General features: G+C 46.4%; 1 protein-coding gene across 1 annotated transcript in view; it reads right to left on the bottom strand.

The window, feature by feature from the left end:
- Window positions 1-16,441, bottom strand: part of LOC142089918 (uncharacterized) — a 35,523-nt gene that overhangs the window by 6,486 nt on the left and 12,596 nt on the right. Inside the window, exons 5-7 of the mRNA XM_075167062.1 lie at window positions 12,046-12,175; window positions 6,817-6,936; window positions 1,120-1,240 (exon numbers count right to left, since the gene is read on the bottom strand). Of these exons, the coding sequence (XP_075023163.1) occupies window positions 1,120-1,240; window positions 6,817-6,936; window positions 12,046-12,175 (371 nt within the window). The remainder of the gene's footprint in view (window positions 1-1,119; window positions 1,241-6,816; window positions 6,937-12,045; window positions 12,176-16,441) is intronic.

Genomic DNA, 16,441 nt, shown 5'->3' on the forward strand with positions numbered 1-16,441 from the left:
CTCACAGGACCAAAACAGATGCCTTCCATGCACTAACTCATGCTTCAGATAAAAGGCCTGTCTTCCCTCCTCCTCTGCCTCACAAGCACTAAAAAATATTCATTATATCTGCCCCGAGAACCTATTTAGGAGAAAATCTGAATCCTGAAATTGAGAGTCAGAGCATTGTCAAGTACAGTGTACATAGCCTGAAATACAGCATGAAATACTCTGAAAAAGAAGGCAGAGTTTGCACTGGATTTTTGTTTTCATATACATACATATATAGATATCAAATCCACTACAGCCATCTCAATAGTATCTGTACTGCTGGTAATGATGATGGGGACCCTACTGCAGACAGGATGCAGACAGGCACCCGCCTCATAACTGCTGTCATTTAATTCTGTTCAGTGCTGCTTGAGCTGACATAATAACTGAGACATCACTCAAGCCTTGACTAGCCTGGTGCTCCTAGTGATGTTGCCACTGCTGGGAGCATTCTGGGGACAGTAAGAGAGGAAAGAAATGATATGGACAGAGCTGTAGTGTTATAAAATGCACCCTTAGGATCATATGTTCAAAAGCACTCAGTTCCCATTTAGGAACCTAAATGAAGTTGGCAGGATTTCAGAAGTGCTCAGCATCTATCAGCTCCTACTGAGAACATGCTGAGCTCTTCTTAAAATTGTTAGAGGAAAACAATTCAAAGATAAAAGCCAGCTTGTGGCTTACAATTAACATCATTGTATGGGTCTTTGGAGCAGTTTGGCAAGAGCAAGAATAGCTGCTTTCACAGAAGATATTGTATATGAATTCACATCTCAAAGCATGGGGCCAGGTCTATAAGCAATCATCCCCACTGACTGCCTCCTGTAAGAGCTGTGCACCCCAAGGAGAATTTTCCACTTTGTGTCAGAGTGATGCCTTTTATAGCACTTAGTAAGGGAGAGTCTGCACCTGATCATGCTAGGAGCAACCACATCAGTGGAGGTGAGAAAGACCGGTATGAGTACCTCACAGCTCAGAACACAACCCATTGTGCTGCAGCCAGGGCAACTGTGAAAACATCTGGAGAAATGCACTAATTTAGTCCTAACCTATATTAGTTTTTGACATATATTAAATGTCAGTTGGTACCTTTTGTCTTTGATCCCCAAAGTGCTCTTTCTCTGGGAATGAGAAGGATGTCTTCTCCCAGCGGTGACAGAAACAACAGTCTGCCTCATGCAGTCATGACTGGGCGAACACCAATGTGCACCTTCAAGAGACAGAAAGATTTGTTAAATCTCTCCAAACACTTCCAGAGGCATCAATCCAGCAAAGAACTTAAAACATTGCAGCAGTCCCACTCACTCTCCTGGAACCACTGATCTATTTAAAAGAAAGGCTGTGAATTCAAATCCTCCTACTGTTGGGAGCTCACAGCTCCTCCAACTCTGAACCAGCTGAACCTTGGTACCACAACAAAAAAACCCAAATCAAGCACAACAGTTTGTGTCAGGCTTTAGCTCACCCAGGGACACATTATGTTTCTTGAAGGGGACGAAGAAAAAATTCTTCTCATCAAGACCCTCTTTTTCACAATGTCCTTCAGCTTATCTTGAGATTCCAGAAGCTATCTTCCAGGTAGGAGTAGCTTGCTTATCCTTACTTCCCAGGTATTTCAAGAGTTACAATGTCTGTCTACCCCTTAGCTTGCTATTTTGCTAGGTCTAATTCCATAGAAAAACTCTGGAGATTCTTCTGGGGACAGTAAAAGCTTGAAGGATCTGATGAGTCTTGCTACCAATAGGTCCCTTGACTCACCTTGGTATGGGAAGTGAATCTATCATGTAATCTACTTCAGTACTTTCCTAGATGAGGGTGCTACACCTCAGTCAGAAGTGCCATGTAACACTACCACTCATAGTATTAGGACAACACAACGTTTTTTTCTCTTTAAGTTTGGAGAAGTTTTGTGTTTTCTCAGTAACAGGTCAAAATCACATTTGTTGAAGGTGGGGGCAAATGTATGGATTCCAGAAGAGCGGCTGCTCCTAGACCAGCTCAAGAACTCGGGAGAGAGATTAAACATTGTGCAATCAAGCATCGCAAGACCTTACAAACTCAGGTCATGTTGATTTACTTCCGGACATCTAGAAATGAAAGCAGAACAACAGAAAAATGCATAGCACTATTTTCCATTCTGACTAAAACAAGTCCAAAACATGCATGAATTTAGCTTGTCACTCCTCAAATGTAACAATTCATTATGATTCATTACTCCCAAGTATTTTAGCTCATTTTCTACAGCTAATTAACCTTGTAGGCAACAATTCGCCCAACAGACACCAACCTTACAGGGGAACACTCCATTCCCAGGAGGAAGGCAGCACTCTCTGCCGCCTTCTCTATGAGAATGTAACTGCTTACCATGGTTTGGCCAAAGAGCACTGCTGCCCTTTCTCTCCTGAATTTGCTGTTTACAGAACAGGGACAGCCTGAGAAGACTCATTTAGCCAAGAAATGGAGAATTCTCCATGCCAGTGAGCAACATGTGCTGAATTCAAACGCAGTCTTCTCGGGAGCAAGGAAGAGCTGGTTGATCATTGCCACGGCCACTGAATGTTAACAAACACTCATCCTTCTCACAGCTGAGCTGAGCTCAACTAGGCGGGAGAGAGGAGGGTAAGAAGAAAGACACTAACGCTCATCCTGGAGCAGTGAGAGAGGAGTGGTGACTCGTGCAGCCCCCTGGGATGATGCCCTATCCTAGGGAAGCCGGTGGCTCACACAATTGTGCAATAGCGTGGAGTTTGGACAAGATCTTTGATTCTTTCTCTTGGTCCCTTTTATCCCTTGCTCAGGTTTACACATCCTCTCAACTTCTCGTGTATATTTAGACCAAAGAAAAACACCATTAAAATGCCAAGGAGGCTTTCAAGACAATTGTTTTGTTACATTAAACCAGTTTCAATCCTAAACTCTTCTGTGAAATTACTCATTGAACCGGACACTTCAAACCTGACTTACTAATTAAGTGCCATGGTCACTGTCAGACGATTGCTGTTTCCCCAGGTCAACCACAGCAGGAAAGAGAATTTTAACAAAACATTGCCTGACCTCAGGGATTTACAGGCAGCCCCTTCTGCATCAGGCACCTTGGTGTAATACAAAGGCACACATGCTTCACTGCAAAAGTCATCTTCATAAAGTACCAGTGCTGAGACCCGAGTATTGCTGCTGGTTTTGAAACACTAAACGCCATTTCACTGGCACGCACTCGCGCCGCTCCCACAGACGCTTCATGGGAGACTCCGTACGAGCGCCGCAGCCTGAGCGTCACCCAGTGAAACCCAAGAGCTGCACCCACTTTTAGAACCAGCCTGCCTGAAGATATGTTGCATTATCTGAGCAACACGTAAGGGAACAAAATGAACTGCAGCTCCCGCTGCCACTTATTTACCTTCTGTTTAAACAGTGTCTCTTCAGCCCGCTCCGTTCCCCTCCTGCGCACCCACTTACTTGGCACCTCTCGCAGGGCTGCCCAGTCTATTTTTAAAAGCATGCTGCTGGCTTTTATCTTAAGCTGCCTGACTTTTTTTTTTTTAGCTCTTGTACTCTTTAAACTTATTTAAAACATGTTGCAGATAAAAGTAGTGAGGGGAGATATAGCAAATGCATCACAGTGGCATTGCAAGTTGAGAAGTAAGGCAAGAGATAAAAACCAAACAGATTAAAAATGAATACCTAAACTCAACAATTAGGGCCAAAGAGCAGTGGTCCTCACTTAGGGGAGTACCTTCCATGTGCTCAAAGGGGGTTTATCTGAATCAAGACTTTAGGGCTTTGTATTGGGTTTGTGTGGCAAGGTTTTAGTAGCGGGGGGGCTACAGGGGTGGCTTCTGTGAGAAGCTGCTAGAAGCTTCCCCCATGTCCAATAGAGCCAACACCAGCCGGCTCCAGGATGGACCCGCCGCTGGCCCAGGCCAAGCCCAGCAGTGACTGTGGTAGCGCCTCTGGGATAACATATTTGAGAAGGGGGAAAAAAACCTGCGCAATCGCAGCCACTTAGAGAAGTGAGAATATGCGAGAGAAACAACCCTGCAGACACCAAGGTCAGTGAAGAAGGAGGGGGAGGAGGTGCTCCAGGCACCGGAGCAGAGATTCCCCTGCAGCCCGTGGAGGTTAATGGTGGGGCAGATACCCACCTGCAGCCCATGGAGGACCCATGCCAGAGGAGGTGGAGGCCCGAAGGAGGCTGTGACCCCGTGGGAAGCCCGCACTGGAGCAGGCTCCTGGCAGGACCTGTGGCCCCGTGGAGAGAGGAGTCCACACTGGAGCAGGTTTGCTGGCAGGACTTGTGACTCCATGGGGGACCCACGCTGGAGCAGTCTGTTCCTGAAGGACTGCACCCTGTGGAAGGGACCCACGCTGGAGCAGTTTGTGAAGAACTGCAGCCCGTGGGAAGGACTCACGTTGGAGAAGTTTGTGGAGGACCGTCTTCCCTGGGAGGGACCCCACGCTGGAGCAGGGGAAGAGTGTGAGGAGTCCTCCCCCTGAGGAGGAAGGAGCGGCAGAGACAACGTGTGATGAACTGACCGCAACCCCCATTCCCGTCCCCGTGTGCCGCTGGCGGGGAGGGGGGAGAGAAAATCGGGAGTGAAGTTAAGGGGAAGGGAGGGGTGGGGGGAAGGCGTTTTTAAGATTTGGTTGTATTTGTCATTATTCTACAATGATTTGACCGGTAATAAACTGAACTAATTCCCCCAAGTCGACTCTGTTTTGCCCGTGACGGTAACTGGTGAGTGATCTCTCCCTGTCCTTACCTCGACCCAGGAGCCTTTCCTTACTTTTTCTCTCCCCTGCCCAGCTGAGGAGGGGAGGGATAGAGCAGCTCTGGGGGGCACCCGGCATCCAGCCAGGGTCAGCCCACCACAGACGACTTCTCACCCAGCTCCTGGCAGCAAACACGCGTGGGTGCTCACAGCGGGGAAGAACAGCAGCCTGGCAGCTGCGAGGAGTCCTGCAAATGGACTTGGTCCCTCAGCTGTAAGCCGTTTTGAAATCATCTGGGGTTTGCCGGGGGGTTAAAGGCTCTGCTGGTTCCGGTTCTGAGCCGACATTGACAGCACTGAAGTCCGTGGACTTGCACAGTCACACAGGTGGAGGAAATACCGGCAGGAGAGTCTCCAGCACTGTTCTCAGCTGTGTGACCCCGTGGGGGGCGGGAGGGTGCCAGAAACACGTGGCTTGAAAATCCAGTGTCCCCACCCGTACCTGCAGTTGTGACCCCAAGCCAGGATGCACTTAGCACCCTTGAACAGGGAGGCCAGTTTCAACTTTGGGCCTAAAACCCTCAGCAACAATCAGCAGTCACCAGAATGAGAGACCTCTGAGGCCACGAACACTGGCATGCCGCTAGGTGCTGTAAACAGGGATGACAGGTTGACTACACCGATACATTACCTAACCATATGAGAAAACCACACTTCCAAAACCTCACATTTTGGTAGCTTGGAGATCTTCTAGCCCATGCCTTAGATCTAGATTTTTCTCAACTAATATTCAGGTGCCAGCCCCTGACAGAGCTGTCCTAAGCGTCCAGCCGGCGTTCCTGTAGTGACCAGGACACACAGCTGCCTCTGTTGCTCTGTGCGTGTCTCAGGCTGAGCTCAGCTCCATTGCAGATTCAGGACATCTCTGAGAACTGGCTGAAACGAGGACTCGCTAACGGTTCCATCAGATGCTGACGGGCCTTTTTGTGCCAGGAAAACGGATGTGTGCAATAACAGCAAAAGTGCCTGGAAGCATCCCAAAGCCTGAGTGAAATGAGGGAATTTTGAGTGGCACCAAACAAAAGGAGCAGTGATTTAATCTCCACAGATGGGGAGGGGGGAGCAGTGTCAGGAAAAGCAGGAGGATGAGATTAGCTAGGCAATAAAATGAAAATGAGCAAGAGGTGGAGCAAACTGTGCTGAGATAAGAGGAGGTGGATTACAGGGCTGGCAGATGGAGGGGGAGCAGGCAGCCAAACAGTGAACATAAAAGCAGGTAATAAATCTGGAAAAAATCGTAATCAACAATTTAAAATACCAGTTTCAACCCAAGGAGGTACATGGTTATGGCAGATGGATGTACAGCGAACACCCTGTGCTATCCGCTCAGGGCGCAGTGACACTGCCCCGTGCTGCTGCGGTGGCCTGCAGCCCAGGCCGCTGCAAATGGCCAGCAAGGTGTGTTTGCTCGGACCCTAAACTCTTGCAAGGCAGCCAGAATCCTTTCTGGCACATGGATAAAGCAGTCCTTTAACACCACAAGGTGAAAGAAATTGCTTCTTTCTGGAGAGCCTGACCGACCATTTGACTCAGCCTAATTCAGGAGGGCCAGACATGGTCTCTCTTGCTGCTGAGAGGAGCGTCTCCTCGAGCCTTGCGGGAGCACATTAGACCGGGTATCTCAGTTCCGGATGATAAGGCAGCTTTTATCAAGGAACTTTCATTAATGCAGTTGAACGGGCGATACGTGATTGATAATAAGCAGACATTTGACCGCTATTTAAGAGTCATTAGGCCCTTGACCACTGAGGTTTTGGAGGATAATCTCTAGAGTATCTTTGGCTGTGTCATTTTAGAAAAGCCATGCTGCAGCTTTCCAGCTCTGTGCATCCCCCACACGAATCCCCCAGTCTTCCATTACCCCAGGCGTCTATCTCGGTTCTCCCTATCTCAGGAGGTTACATGAAATCATTTATTTGTCATTGTATTTTGAGTCTGGGAGAGAAACTATATTATCTGGGTACTGCAAAAAAAGAAAAAGAAAAAGGGAAATTAATGGACGAAGATAAGCAATTACCTTGTGAGCCTGAGACCTCTTTTGCTCTGCACCGGTGAAGTGCCCAGCCCAGGGTTTGTGTCGCGGCACTATTGCAAGGCAAAGGAACAGCAGTGACAGCCCATACATCGTTACAAACATCTGTGTGGAATAATAAACACATGTTTTGAGCTGACAATTTCCCACCCAAATGTAGGGCAAGGTCAGATTAACCCTGCTGCTGCTGAGCTGGGTTAAATGATCCCTGCTTTCAGCCTACCCCTTCCTTATTCCCAAAATGGATACCTCTTCCCCCTCTGCCCCTTTAGCTTATTTAATGTCTCTCTAACCTCCAGCATGACCAGGAGAGGAGGCAGCAGCAGGCAGAGTGCAATCTGGGGAGGATAATGGGGTCAAGCGGAAGGCAGGGAGAGCCTCGGTCACATCTTTGTCAGAGAGCCTTCTTGAAAATCCACATGACTCCTAGCTATTGGCATGTTATTAGGAATAAGAAACATTTCCACCATGCTGAAATGACTGCATTTAAGAGCTTTTTTTTTTTTCCTTAGGAAAGCACTGTGGTCAGTCAGTTCTTGGACAGACTGTGGGAGTTAAGTGCATGAAATTCAATACTCTATGTTATGTACCAGAGGTCAGGCTAAGGGTCCCTTCAGATCTAAAACATAAATTTAGCAAACTGTTACCAAAAAAGCCCCTCTAAAACCCCCTAACGTCTTCCATTCAGCTCCTAGAAAACTCTTAAAGAACAAGACCTGCTCGCAGAAAGTTAGCAAAGTGGCCCAAACCATCGGGACTCTACATCTGACTTCAGTTTTTACAGCACTCGCGCTCCCTGCCCAGCCACGGCCAGTCGGGGAGGCTCGGTAAACAGCATCGTCCTGACGAAGCCCAGGGCCGCAGCCGGAAAGCCCGGGGCTCCCAGCTCCGCAGGCACTTGCTCCTCATTTGATCCCAGAAGCTGCTGTATTTCACATGCCGTTCCTCCCTCGCCCAAGCTGTGATGTGAGATAGCTCATCCTGCTGGAAGCTATAACTAAAAACATTGTCTAAAAACAAATCCTCTTTCTGTGTGCCCGGAGGGGAGGAGCAGTCCTGAACGAACATAGAGAAACGGAGCTTGAATAAATAGCTGAGCTGAAAGCGACCCAGGAGGGCAGCCCAGAACGGCGGCTTTGGAGGAGCTGTTTTACACGGGGAGGCAGGAGGACCTCAGCCCACAGCACAAGTCAGAGAAAGGGCCCGGCATTGACTTCCCGAGCTGGGATATGCCCAAATCCAGCCCACGAGGCTGCATATGCTGTAGCTGAAATCGGTTGTGTCAGGTTCAGGCAAATGGTTGTGTCTTGGCACCAGGTGTTAGGAGGAGCCGATTTCCACCACAGGATTAGCAGCAGGATATACAGCACATACTCGCTGCAAAACTGTGATAATATCAAAGCTCCATCTGTACTCAGGCTGGAACTCGGAGCTATTAATGACTACTGTGGGAGAGCTAGCATTTTTTTCTTATTACCAGTTAAATAAGCTTTCCTATACCTTGAAAACCAACCATTCTGTTTTCTTTAAAGATACGTGTATATACACATACAATTTTTTTTTTTAATATAGATAATATATATACATATAGGGAGAGGGAAAGCTGCACAGATTTTAAAAAAAACAGAATATTTAAAATTTAAAATACTCTTTTCTTTAGAGGAGCTCAACTGTTCTCTGCTCAGATGCAAATAAGGCACATACTTCCACTCTAGGTATTTTTGGTCAGAAGGAAAAGATAAATAGATAGTGTATTTCAAACGTCACACTTTCAGCCAGCTTTATCTAACTTTGGTCAAGAATTTAAAACTTTGCATTGGACACTAGCACATTTCAAGCTTGAACTGTAATTCTCTTCTCCTGAAAAGAATTTGCTGCTAACCGAGCCTATCTGCGACATGGGAACCAATGAGCTAAAGCTGAAACCAAGGCTGTCAAACTCATTTCACTTATTAGTTATGAAATGGGAAAAAACAGTAAGCTTCAGTGTCACATGGAAACATGAGCGCAGTGGTGACACAGCCTTTCATACAGTGTCAGCACTAAAAACAGTGCATAGATTATTTGGAAAGTAACAAACACCAATCTCGTGATTCTATTCTGGGCTGGTCCTATGACAAAAAAGGAAAAAAAAAAAAAAACCAACATCATCAAAACAAAACCAGAAGCTGAAAGCCCAAAGCAATTCGCAGTTGTGCCCGTAACAAGCGGTGAGGGCAGCGCGGCGGTGGCTCTGCTGTTTCAGCGGAGCTGGCCCGGCCGTCGGCAGGGACCCCCGCTCCCCCGGTGCGAGCCACGTGAGCCTTCTGATGGAGGGACAGGATGATTTACAGATGACAACTGCTGAAGTTACCACCCCCAGCTGCCTGCTGCACGGAGAGCTTGGCTGCTCCCAGCCCCCGAACACAACAGCTTAGAGCTGGCTTTTTGCTGCTTTTTTTTTTCTTGGGCAGTCTGTCCAAGACCAACAGCCAGTGCCAGGTTATCCTGCTGGTTTGCCCTCCCAGTTCAGAGATGGCTTTGCAAAGAGGTGAGTTGTCTGGGCAGCATGCAGCGGCGGGCCGTGTCCCATCAGCCATCTCAGGAGAGGACCTCCCAGCCCCGGGACACGCATGTCTCCGTTGAGCCTCCCACCTCCGAGGTCAGGGCAGATGTTTGGAATGGCTCTTTCTAATCTTCAGCACGTCAAACCTTATTAGTTGATTTTATTAAGTCTCTCTCCAAACATCTCTAAAGTAACGCTCGGTGTTGCTTTATCCCAAAATAGCCACTCAGTATGAGCTTTTGGCAGCCAGCACAGAGGCTGGATGAGACCTTGGGCAGCTGGGTTAAGAAGGAAAGTCACACCCCAACCTGCTCGTCCTTTCGATTTGCACAGCTCCTTCCCAGCCCCATACAGCCCCAAAACCTCCTTTACCTTAGGAACTCTGCAAGCATCCCTCTGGCTACCTCGAGCTCAAAACTGGGCCCAGGACAAAATTCTGCTCATGAACAGCTTCAACCGCTGGGGAAGATCTGCATTTGGACCCAGACTGTACCACCACGGGTACCTTCCACCAGCATGCAGCCCTCATGACTCTTCCAGTTACAATAGGCCTTTTCTCTACTGTCAGAGAGATGAGATATCTGTCAGACAAAGGTACAGAGTCCCTGCAACTGTTAATTATTAAAAGCATTTATCAGTAAATCTGGGACTGAAACTATAGCGATGGGTGGGTGACAAATCTTTTGTGAGCCATAAAATTTCCGTGAGAGAACTTTTCAGGGGAAAGAGCTGGAGGAAATCATAGTGTATTTTAAGTGTAATATAAATTCTTATCAGTGACTGTTTTGACACAGTTTTACCCTCTGGCTACAGAGGTTTACAATTTAAAAGACATCTGGTAACTGATGATTTTGCAAGGTAGACAATTTAAAAGACATCTGGTAACTGATGATTTTGCAAAGCTAGAAGTCCATTGCATACATTCAAATGAGCTTAAAAAAAGCACAGGCACATCTGGTTTCATGAATCAGAGCTCAGAAAAAAACCATTCTTTGTTGCAGCGTCGCTGCTGGTACTGGTTTTGCCAACAATGAGGTTGAGGGCGAGTAAAAAGCAGAGCAGACCTCACCTCTGAGGCTGGAGGGACGGGATGTGCAGACACCCCCCTGGGCTGAGCAGTCTGGAGCTGGACTGCAGGGTGCTTTTGCCTCCTCTTCAGCCAAGTCCGAGGTCTGTGATGCCTCCTGCCTTCCTAAGGGAGACCCTGTACTTCTTAGCGCCATGCCAATGTTTTTGGGGTGCCGCCACTGTGCAGTGGCCACCGGCTTGGCAAACCTGGGGGCACGGTATTGCTCCCTGCTGAGAAGACCACGATCAACAGAAAGAGGCCCAGAACATCACAAAATGCCTGTTGCCTGCACCGTGTTAGTGCTTCTGCAGAACTGAGCACAGAGGCAGCCATGTTGCTTTCGGTTATTGTTCACTTTCAGTGAGATAAGAGTAACGTGTGGTAACACAAATGAGCTGCTGTTCATCCACCAGCACAGCCCCAAGCTGCTGTAGCCTCCCTTCAGGTCTGGTGGTCCTTCCCCCACTTCCCATCGGACCTAACAAGCAATGGTGGTCCTGCATTGGTGGTCCTGGTGATACAGCAGGTCTGTGGCTCGGTCCTCAACCCATCCTTCCTCTTAATGCTAGGCCAGCGGCCTCGGCCACCTTTTCTCATCCCAAGTATCACCTTTCTTCATCCACCCACAGAATCGTTTACATCTTTTCCATACAAGAAAAAGGGTCAGATTCAGCCCTGAGCCAAAAGATCCTCATTTGGCCCTGGACGTTTGAGAACGTGGGTCACACACAAGAGCTGGAGCACAGAAAATCCTGGCTGTGTAAGTAACAGGGAATTCTGCCAAAAAGGCCAGGGATTTTTTTCTGTAATTGGCCCTTGGAGAATGCTTTCTTTGACAAAAAAAAAAAGTATATATAAAAAATCCATCCCTTGCAAGCTTACGAAAGCATGGCCATGTGCCATGGAGGCTAATGGGCTTTCTAGCTCCCCAGTAATGTCCCCCATCACAATTCAAATGGCAGGAACATACTCTAAGAAGTCCTCACTCCCTCTTCTCTTTTTTTTTTTTTTTTTTGGTTTGTTTTAAATAAAGCCATTAGATCCTTGGAAAAGCAGCCAGTAAAAACTGTGGAAAGGGTTTTCCGAAGAGCTGCTGGTGCTGAGCAGCCCCACATAGAACCAGAAGGTAAATTTTCCACAGAACCCATGTCCTCCCCTGAACAGAAGAAAACATTGGGAGGGAAAAACTCTGCCTCTGATGGTGTGGGGAAAAAGGCCTGTTCCAGTCTCAGCTGAGCAAGGTATGAGTTTCCTCTTCCCTCCCATCCCTCCCAAGGGGGATAAACTGTCCTCTTTTTTCAGGCAGATTCAGCTTACCTCAAACTTCTCTTAATGACCAGAAGTTTTGCACATCTCTCTTTAACCACCATGCCCGTGCTGAGGGAGATGCCACCAGAGATCTGCATTTCAGAGAGCTGTGATGCTATGAGCACGCTTAATTACAAATGCAACCTCGGTCTTTCCTTCTTCACAGGGAGAAATCTTTCAGCTAGAAAATCAAATTTTCCTCTAACAGTCCATTCCACCACCTGACTGAAAACCTCACCGAATTAAAGAAACTATGACTTGACTCCTGACCAGGCCTTGCCAGGAGAATTACCTGAAGTCCTATTCCCCAGGGTCCAGTTTTCTTCTATTGACTTTGGTGGGAATTCCCTCCAGCCACTGACTCCAGCAAGGGGAGGCTCAGCCCTCAGTTTCTGAGCTGTCACTGTTTTCCAGGGTTTCTGCTATCTGGAGTTTTTCCTGCAGCCAGGCTGGCTCTATTCCAACGGCTGGAAATGAGCTTCCTGAGCCATCCCTCTCTTATCACTCACTGCCTTAAACAAGTTCGACCTTTTGATTGATTTGAACTTTGGCCAGCATTAAAACACTTGTTCTAGCAGATGAGGTCAGTCACTCCGCTTTCTGCTTTGTGTAATGGGGCAGTTAAATGCTACAGTGGTTTTAAATCATGGCATATTCCCAGCCGTGAGGCCAGGGAAGAAACAAAACTCACCAGAGGTTGTCCCCTGACGTTGGGCCAGGCTTGAGTGCTGCAGTTTCAGCTTTCAACTCCTGCCTCGTGGTTACTTCTGGTTGTACACATTTCAAAGAAAAAGAAACCTTTCAAATCATGTAGAAAAAGTTCTTATCCCTTGATCTTCCTCTCCTCTCTATCATCCCCTCATGACTTCCCAAAGCCATCCCTGGACTGTGGAAGATGCCTCCTGCAAAGGATGGTTCGGTCACTGCTGACCTTGAGCATACGTTTAACAATGACAAACAAAACCTTAGGACTAAGAGAACGTTTCCATGGCATTTAAAATAGACTTGAGAGGAAAGAGATTTTGTCTAAACAAATAAACATAGTCCTCAAGCTATCACAGGCCAGAATTTGTAACATCATGCTATATGTCAGACTCGGAAAGAAAAACCCCAACTGGAAATGGATTACAAAGAGCAAGCTGAAAGAAATGCAAAAACCAACCATGCAGGGAAAACCACACTGGAGTGAACCCAAATCTTTTCATCATTGTAAAGGTATTTTATGTTAACGTGAAGAGCAATTTATTATTTTATTAATGCAGGATTTTTTCTCTGCCACCTCTGCAGGATTCAGTATAGACAAATAAAAGTGCTGTCAGTGTCTTCATTGTTCTCCCTTTTATATAAAATGGTTGGGAACTAATGGGCACTTCTTTGAGTCATGTGACAAACAGGAGTGATGATGGGCCATTTTTCTTCTTGCTTGCAGAAGAATGCTCGTGAGTTTAAAAGATCTGATAACGTTTGCTTCTTTACAGTTATAGTTGGAAAAATTACAAAAGGAAATCTTAGAAGGGAAATTTATGTATAAACCTAAGCATTGAGAAACAGTTTTTCTTCAGGGGTTTCCACATCATGAAGCTATGCACTCACAAGCCTCCTCCTTGTTGGTCATTGTGTCATTGCTATAAGAGGTCATGGCTATGAATGTGAAGTGATATCTCAGATTGTTAGGACATAACCAAAGGGAAAGCACCTAGCTATGATCACTTCTAAGGATGGTGTGACCACCATCTAGGTAGGTGGGCTGATGCATCCTCTGTCAGGTAAAACTTTTTTCCTGGTCTGTAGATTGATTCTTAGGTCCAATGAATTCCAATTAAAGTGCATGGAAATCTGGAATAAACTGATCACAGCAGTCCACTTCCGAAGTACAGTCTTGTGGCTAATTTCCTATGGGAACATTTTGCTGCCATGGCTGTTTGGACTTCCCATAGTGTTTGGGAAGAAGAAAGAACTGGAGCATTAGAAAGGACCTCCTAGAAGCAGAGCATTCACAGATCAACATCTCCAGCATCACCTACCCAGCGTCAGCTTCAGCTCATCTCCAGCCAGAGACTGATTCTGGTGCCACAAAAGCAGCTTTCTGTGTCAACAGCAGCTTTGGGCAGGCAGGGCGGAGGGAGGCTTGGCATTGCTCAGCCCATGAACGGGCATCCCTGGGCGCTCGGTCCTCACTGCATGCTGGCCGCATGGCCCTGCTGGGTGGAAAGAAGATCAGGGACAGCCACCTCTACAGTGTCCTCTCCAGCAAGATGGGCTGCCCAGAGTCTCCTAAGGACTGAACTGTGGCCAGGCAGGGTACACAACTTTCAGAGGCTGAGGGGAAACCCGCTCTGTCCCTGCAGTGACTCAGGAAACCAAATTAAGGCTGTGCCGCTTTACTGCTCCCTGGGGGCTGGTTTAAGAAGTACCAGCACCTAGCAAAACCACTTCAACCCTTTGAATAACATCAGTCGTTTCCAGTTTGCAAATCCTACAAGATTTTTCATGTATTCACAAAACCACTTACAGCCAGAAGGCTTGTTAATCTTGGTTAACCCTTGCTGTTTCTTTAGAAGAGATCCACAGAGCCCCAAAGGTCTGCAGTCACCATACTCCTTTATTTCCTGCCGACTCTAGTAAAGAATCTGGTGTTACTTGCCCAAAATACGTCATTTCTTCAAGGGAAAATGGCTAAATCTTGAGTCTGAAGGGTCTGATGGTTGGGGTACGTCAGTGCTTGCCTACAGCAGAGAGAGTGATGCTGTGCACCTCCCAGCAGGGCTGTGCCACAGCACGGTGCTCTCTGCACAAGGCATCCTAAAGCCCTTCCAGGAAGAATACAGCCCTGCGATCCTGACTGCATGAGAATGCAAAAAGACGGAGGAAGGCAGGAAAGCAAGAACGCCACTTTTCAGAGCTCATCACTCAACACACACACACACACACACACACACACACAAAATCCACAGGAGCCACTTCCCTGAACAACTGTCAGCAGAGAAAGAAGAAGAAAAATTTTTGTTTTAAAAAAAATTCATTTTAAAAACAAGCATACAAATGTGAGTGCCTATAGATTTTAAATAGCAACATTCTGTCCTTTGGATCATCTCCCCATATCCAGTCACATTTCAAAAGTTAAATAAAGCTAGTATCTTGTAAAATATTAATTAAAGTTAGCATTATACTGGGTCCCATGAATCATTTTATGTGTGTTCAATATTTGCAAGTGTCACCATGGTGAGGAGTTGCACCTAGCTACAATACATTAGTTATAAAGACCAGTGAGCAATTGCTCAGCCATTGCTACTAGCTTCCCAAACTATAAACCTGTCATCTGGACTATGACAGCTCAGAGATCATAAAATAAGGCTTCCAAGTCAACATCACTATTTGAAGTTAATCCATGGCTCATGTCAGCTGTAAAAGTTAATGTTACAAATACAAAAATACCTACAATAGGAAAGTACTGATCGCTAAATAGGCACATTAACTGAGATAAAATAGAAGTGAAGATAGGGCCTTTCACAGAAACCCGAGCCAATAAAGGAATTGGGATATAATATGAAGTGTGAAAGCTTTAATGATCGCAAGAACAGAAAAAGAAAATGCTCTGAAAGCTCACTAACGTGCCCTCTCAAGAGATTCTGTACAGCCCAGTCTCAAGGCGTAGCTCTAGATCACTAGGGAAAGTGTCTTACTGACTGTATTTTTTGGAAAGAGATTTGCAGAATGTGCCTTTACATTCACAGAGATCTAGTGGCCGCATACAAATATTCAATATCCTATGAAAAAGCAGTGTCTCATGTCTAGCAAAAATTGCATTAGTTGTACTTTTAGCAAATTTGGATCCAAGTACAAGACATTAGCTTTATTTAACTTTCCAAATGTGAGTGAGTATGGGGAGATGATCCATTTACGACGCAATCACTGCCACCTGGTAGCCAAAGCATTTTGTACAAAGTACCTGATGTGGCCACTCAGACACTCATCTGAGTCTTTCTATATTAAATCAATCACAAAAAGAAAAATTTTTTAGAATTGTTGAACACAACATCTGGATCAGACTCTGCCAAAGGCTGTTATTTTATCAGGTTGGCTTCCCCGGGGCTTGTGTTGTGAGGAGGGTTTCGGTACTCTCCCATGCTCTGTCGGGGCTGCAGTAATGAGATCAAGCCATTCCCCAGTGCTAAGCACCTGACCAGATGAACCACCCGGGCAAAGAGAACCTCACACGTCCCTCCTCCTCCCCTGCTCGCAGCCCACTGATTATCTCAGAGCATCAGTGTTTTGGATGACCGAATAAACAGGATTATCCTCTCCCAGTGCCTGTTAAGTCAAAACTGTATGGCGATCCTATTACTGGATTGCAATAGTGTGAGTATATCCAAGCAGGAGATTATCTTTTGCTTGCTCTGTGGAGCTGAAAACAGTACTGGGAAATTTTTAATCTCCATGAAGGGGACACTAGAGCTCACAGAAAGAAAATCAAATTCATGTTTATTATCCTTCTCAATCAGCTGCCTAGCTCAGAAAAATTATCCCGATTGACAAATTCATAACCTTCTTTCATTGATATACTACCGGATTTGGGATGCCAATGAAAAACATCTTACATGCATAGCCTTTTTCATCCAAACTGATCCCAGAATGCTTTACAAGTGCTGCATGCAAACGGCACGTGGGATTAGCAGCACTTTACAGTG

This window comes from Calonectris borealis, chromosome 17 (assembly GCF_964195595.1).
Source record: "Calonectris borealis chromosome 17, bCalBor7.hap1.2, whole genome shotgun sequence".
Lineage (NCBI taxonomy): Eukaryota > Metazoa > Chordata > Aves > Procellariiformes > Procellariidae > Calonectris > Calonectris borealis.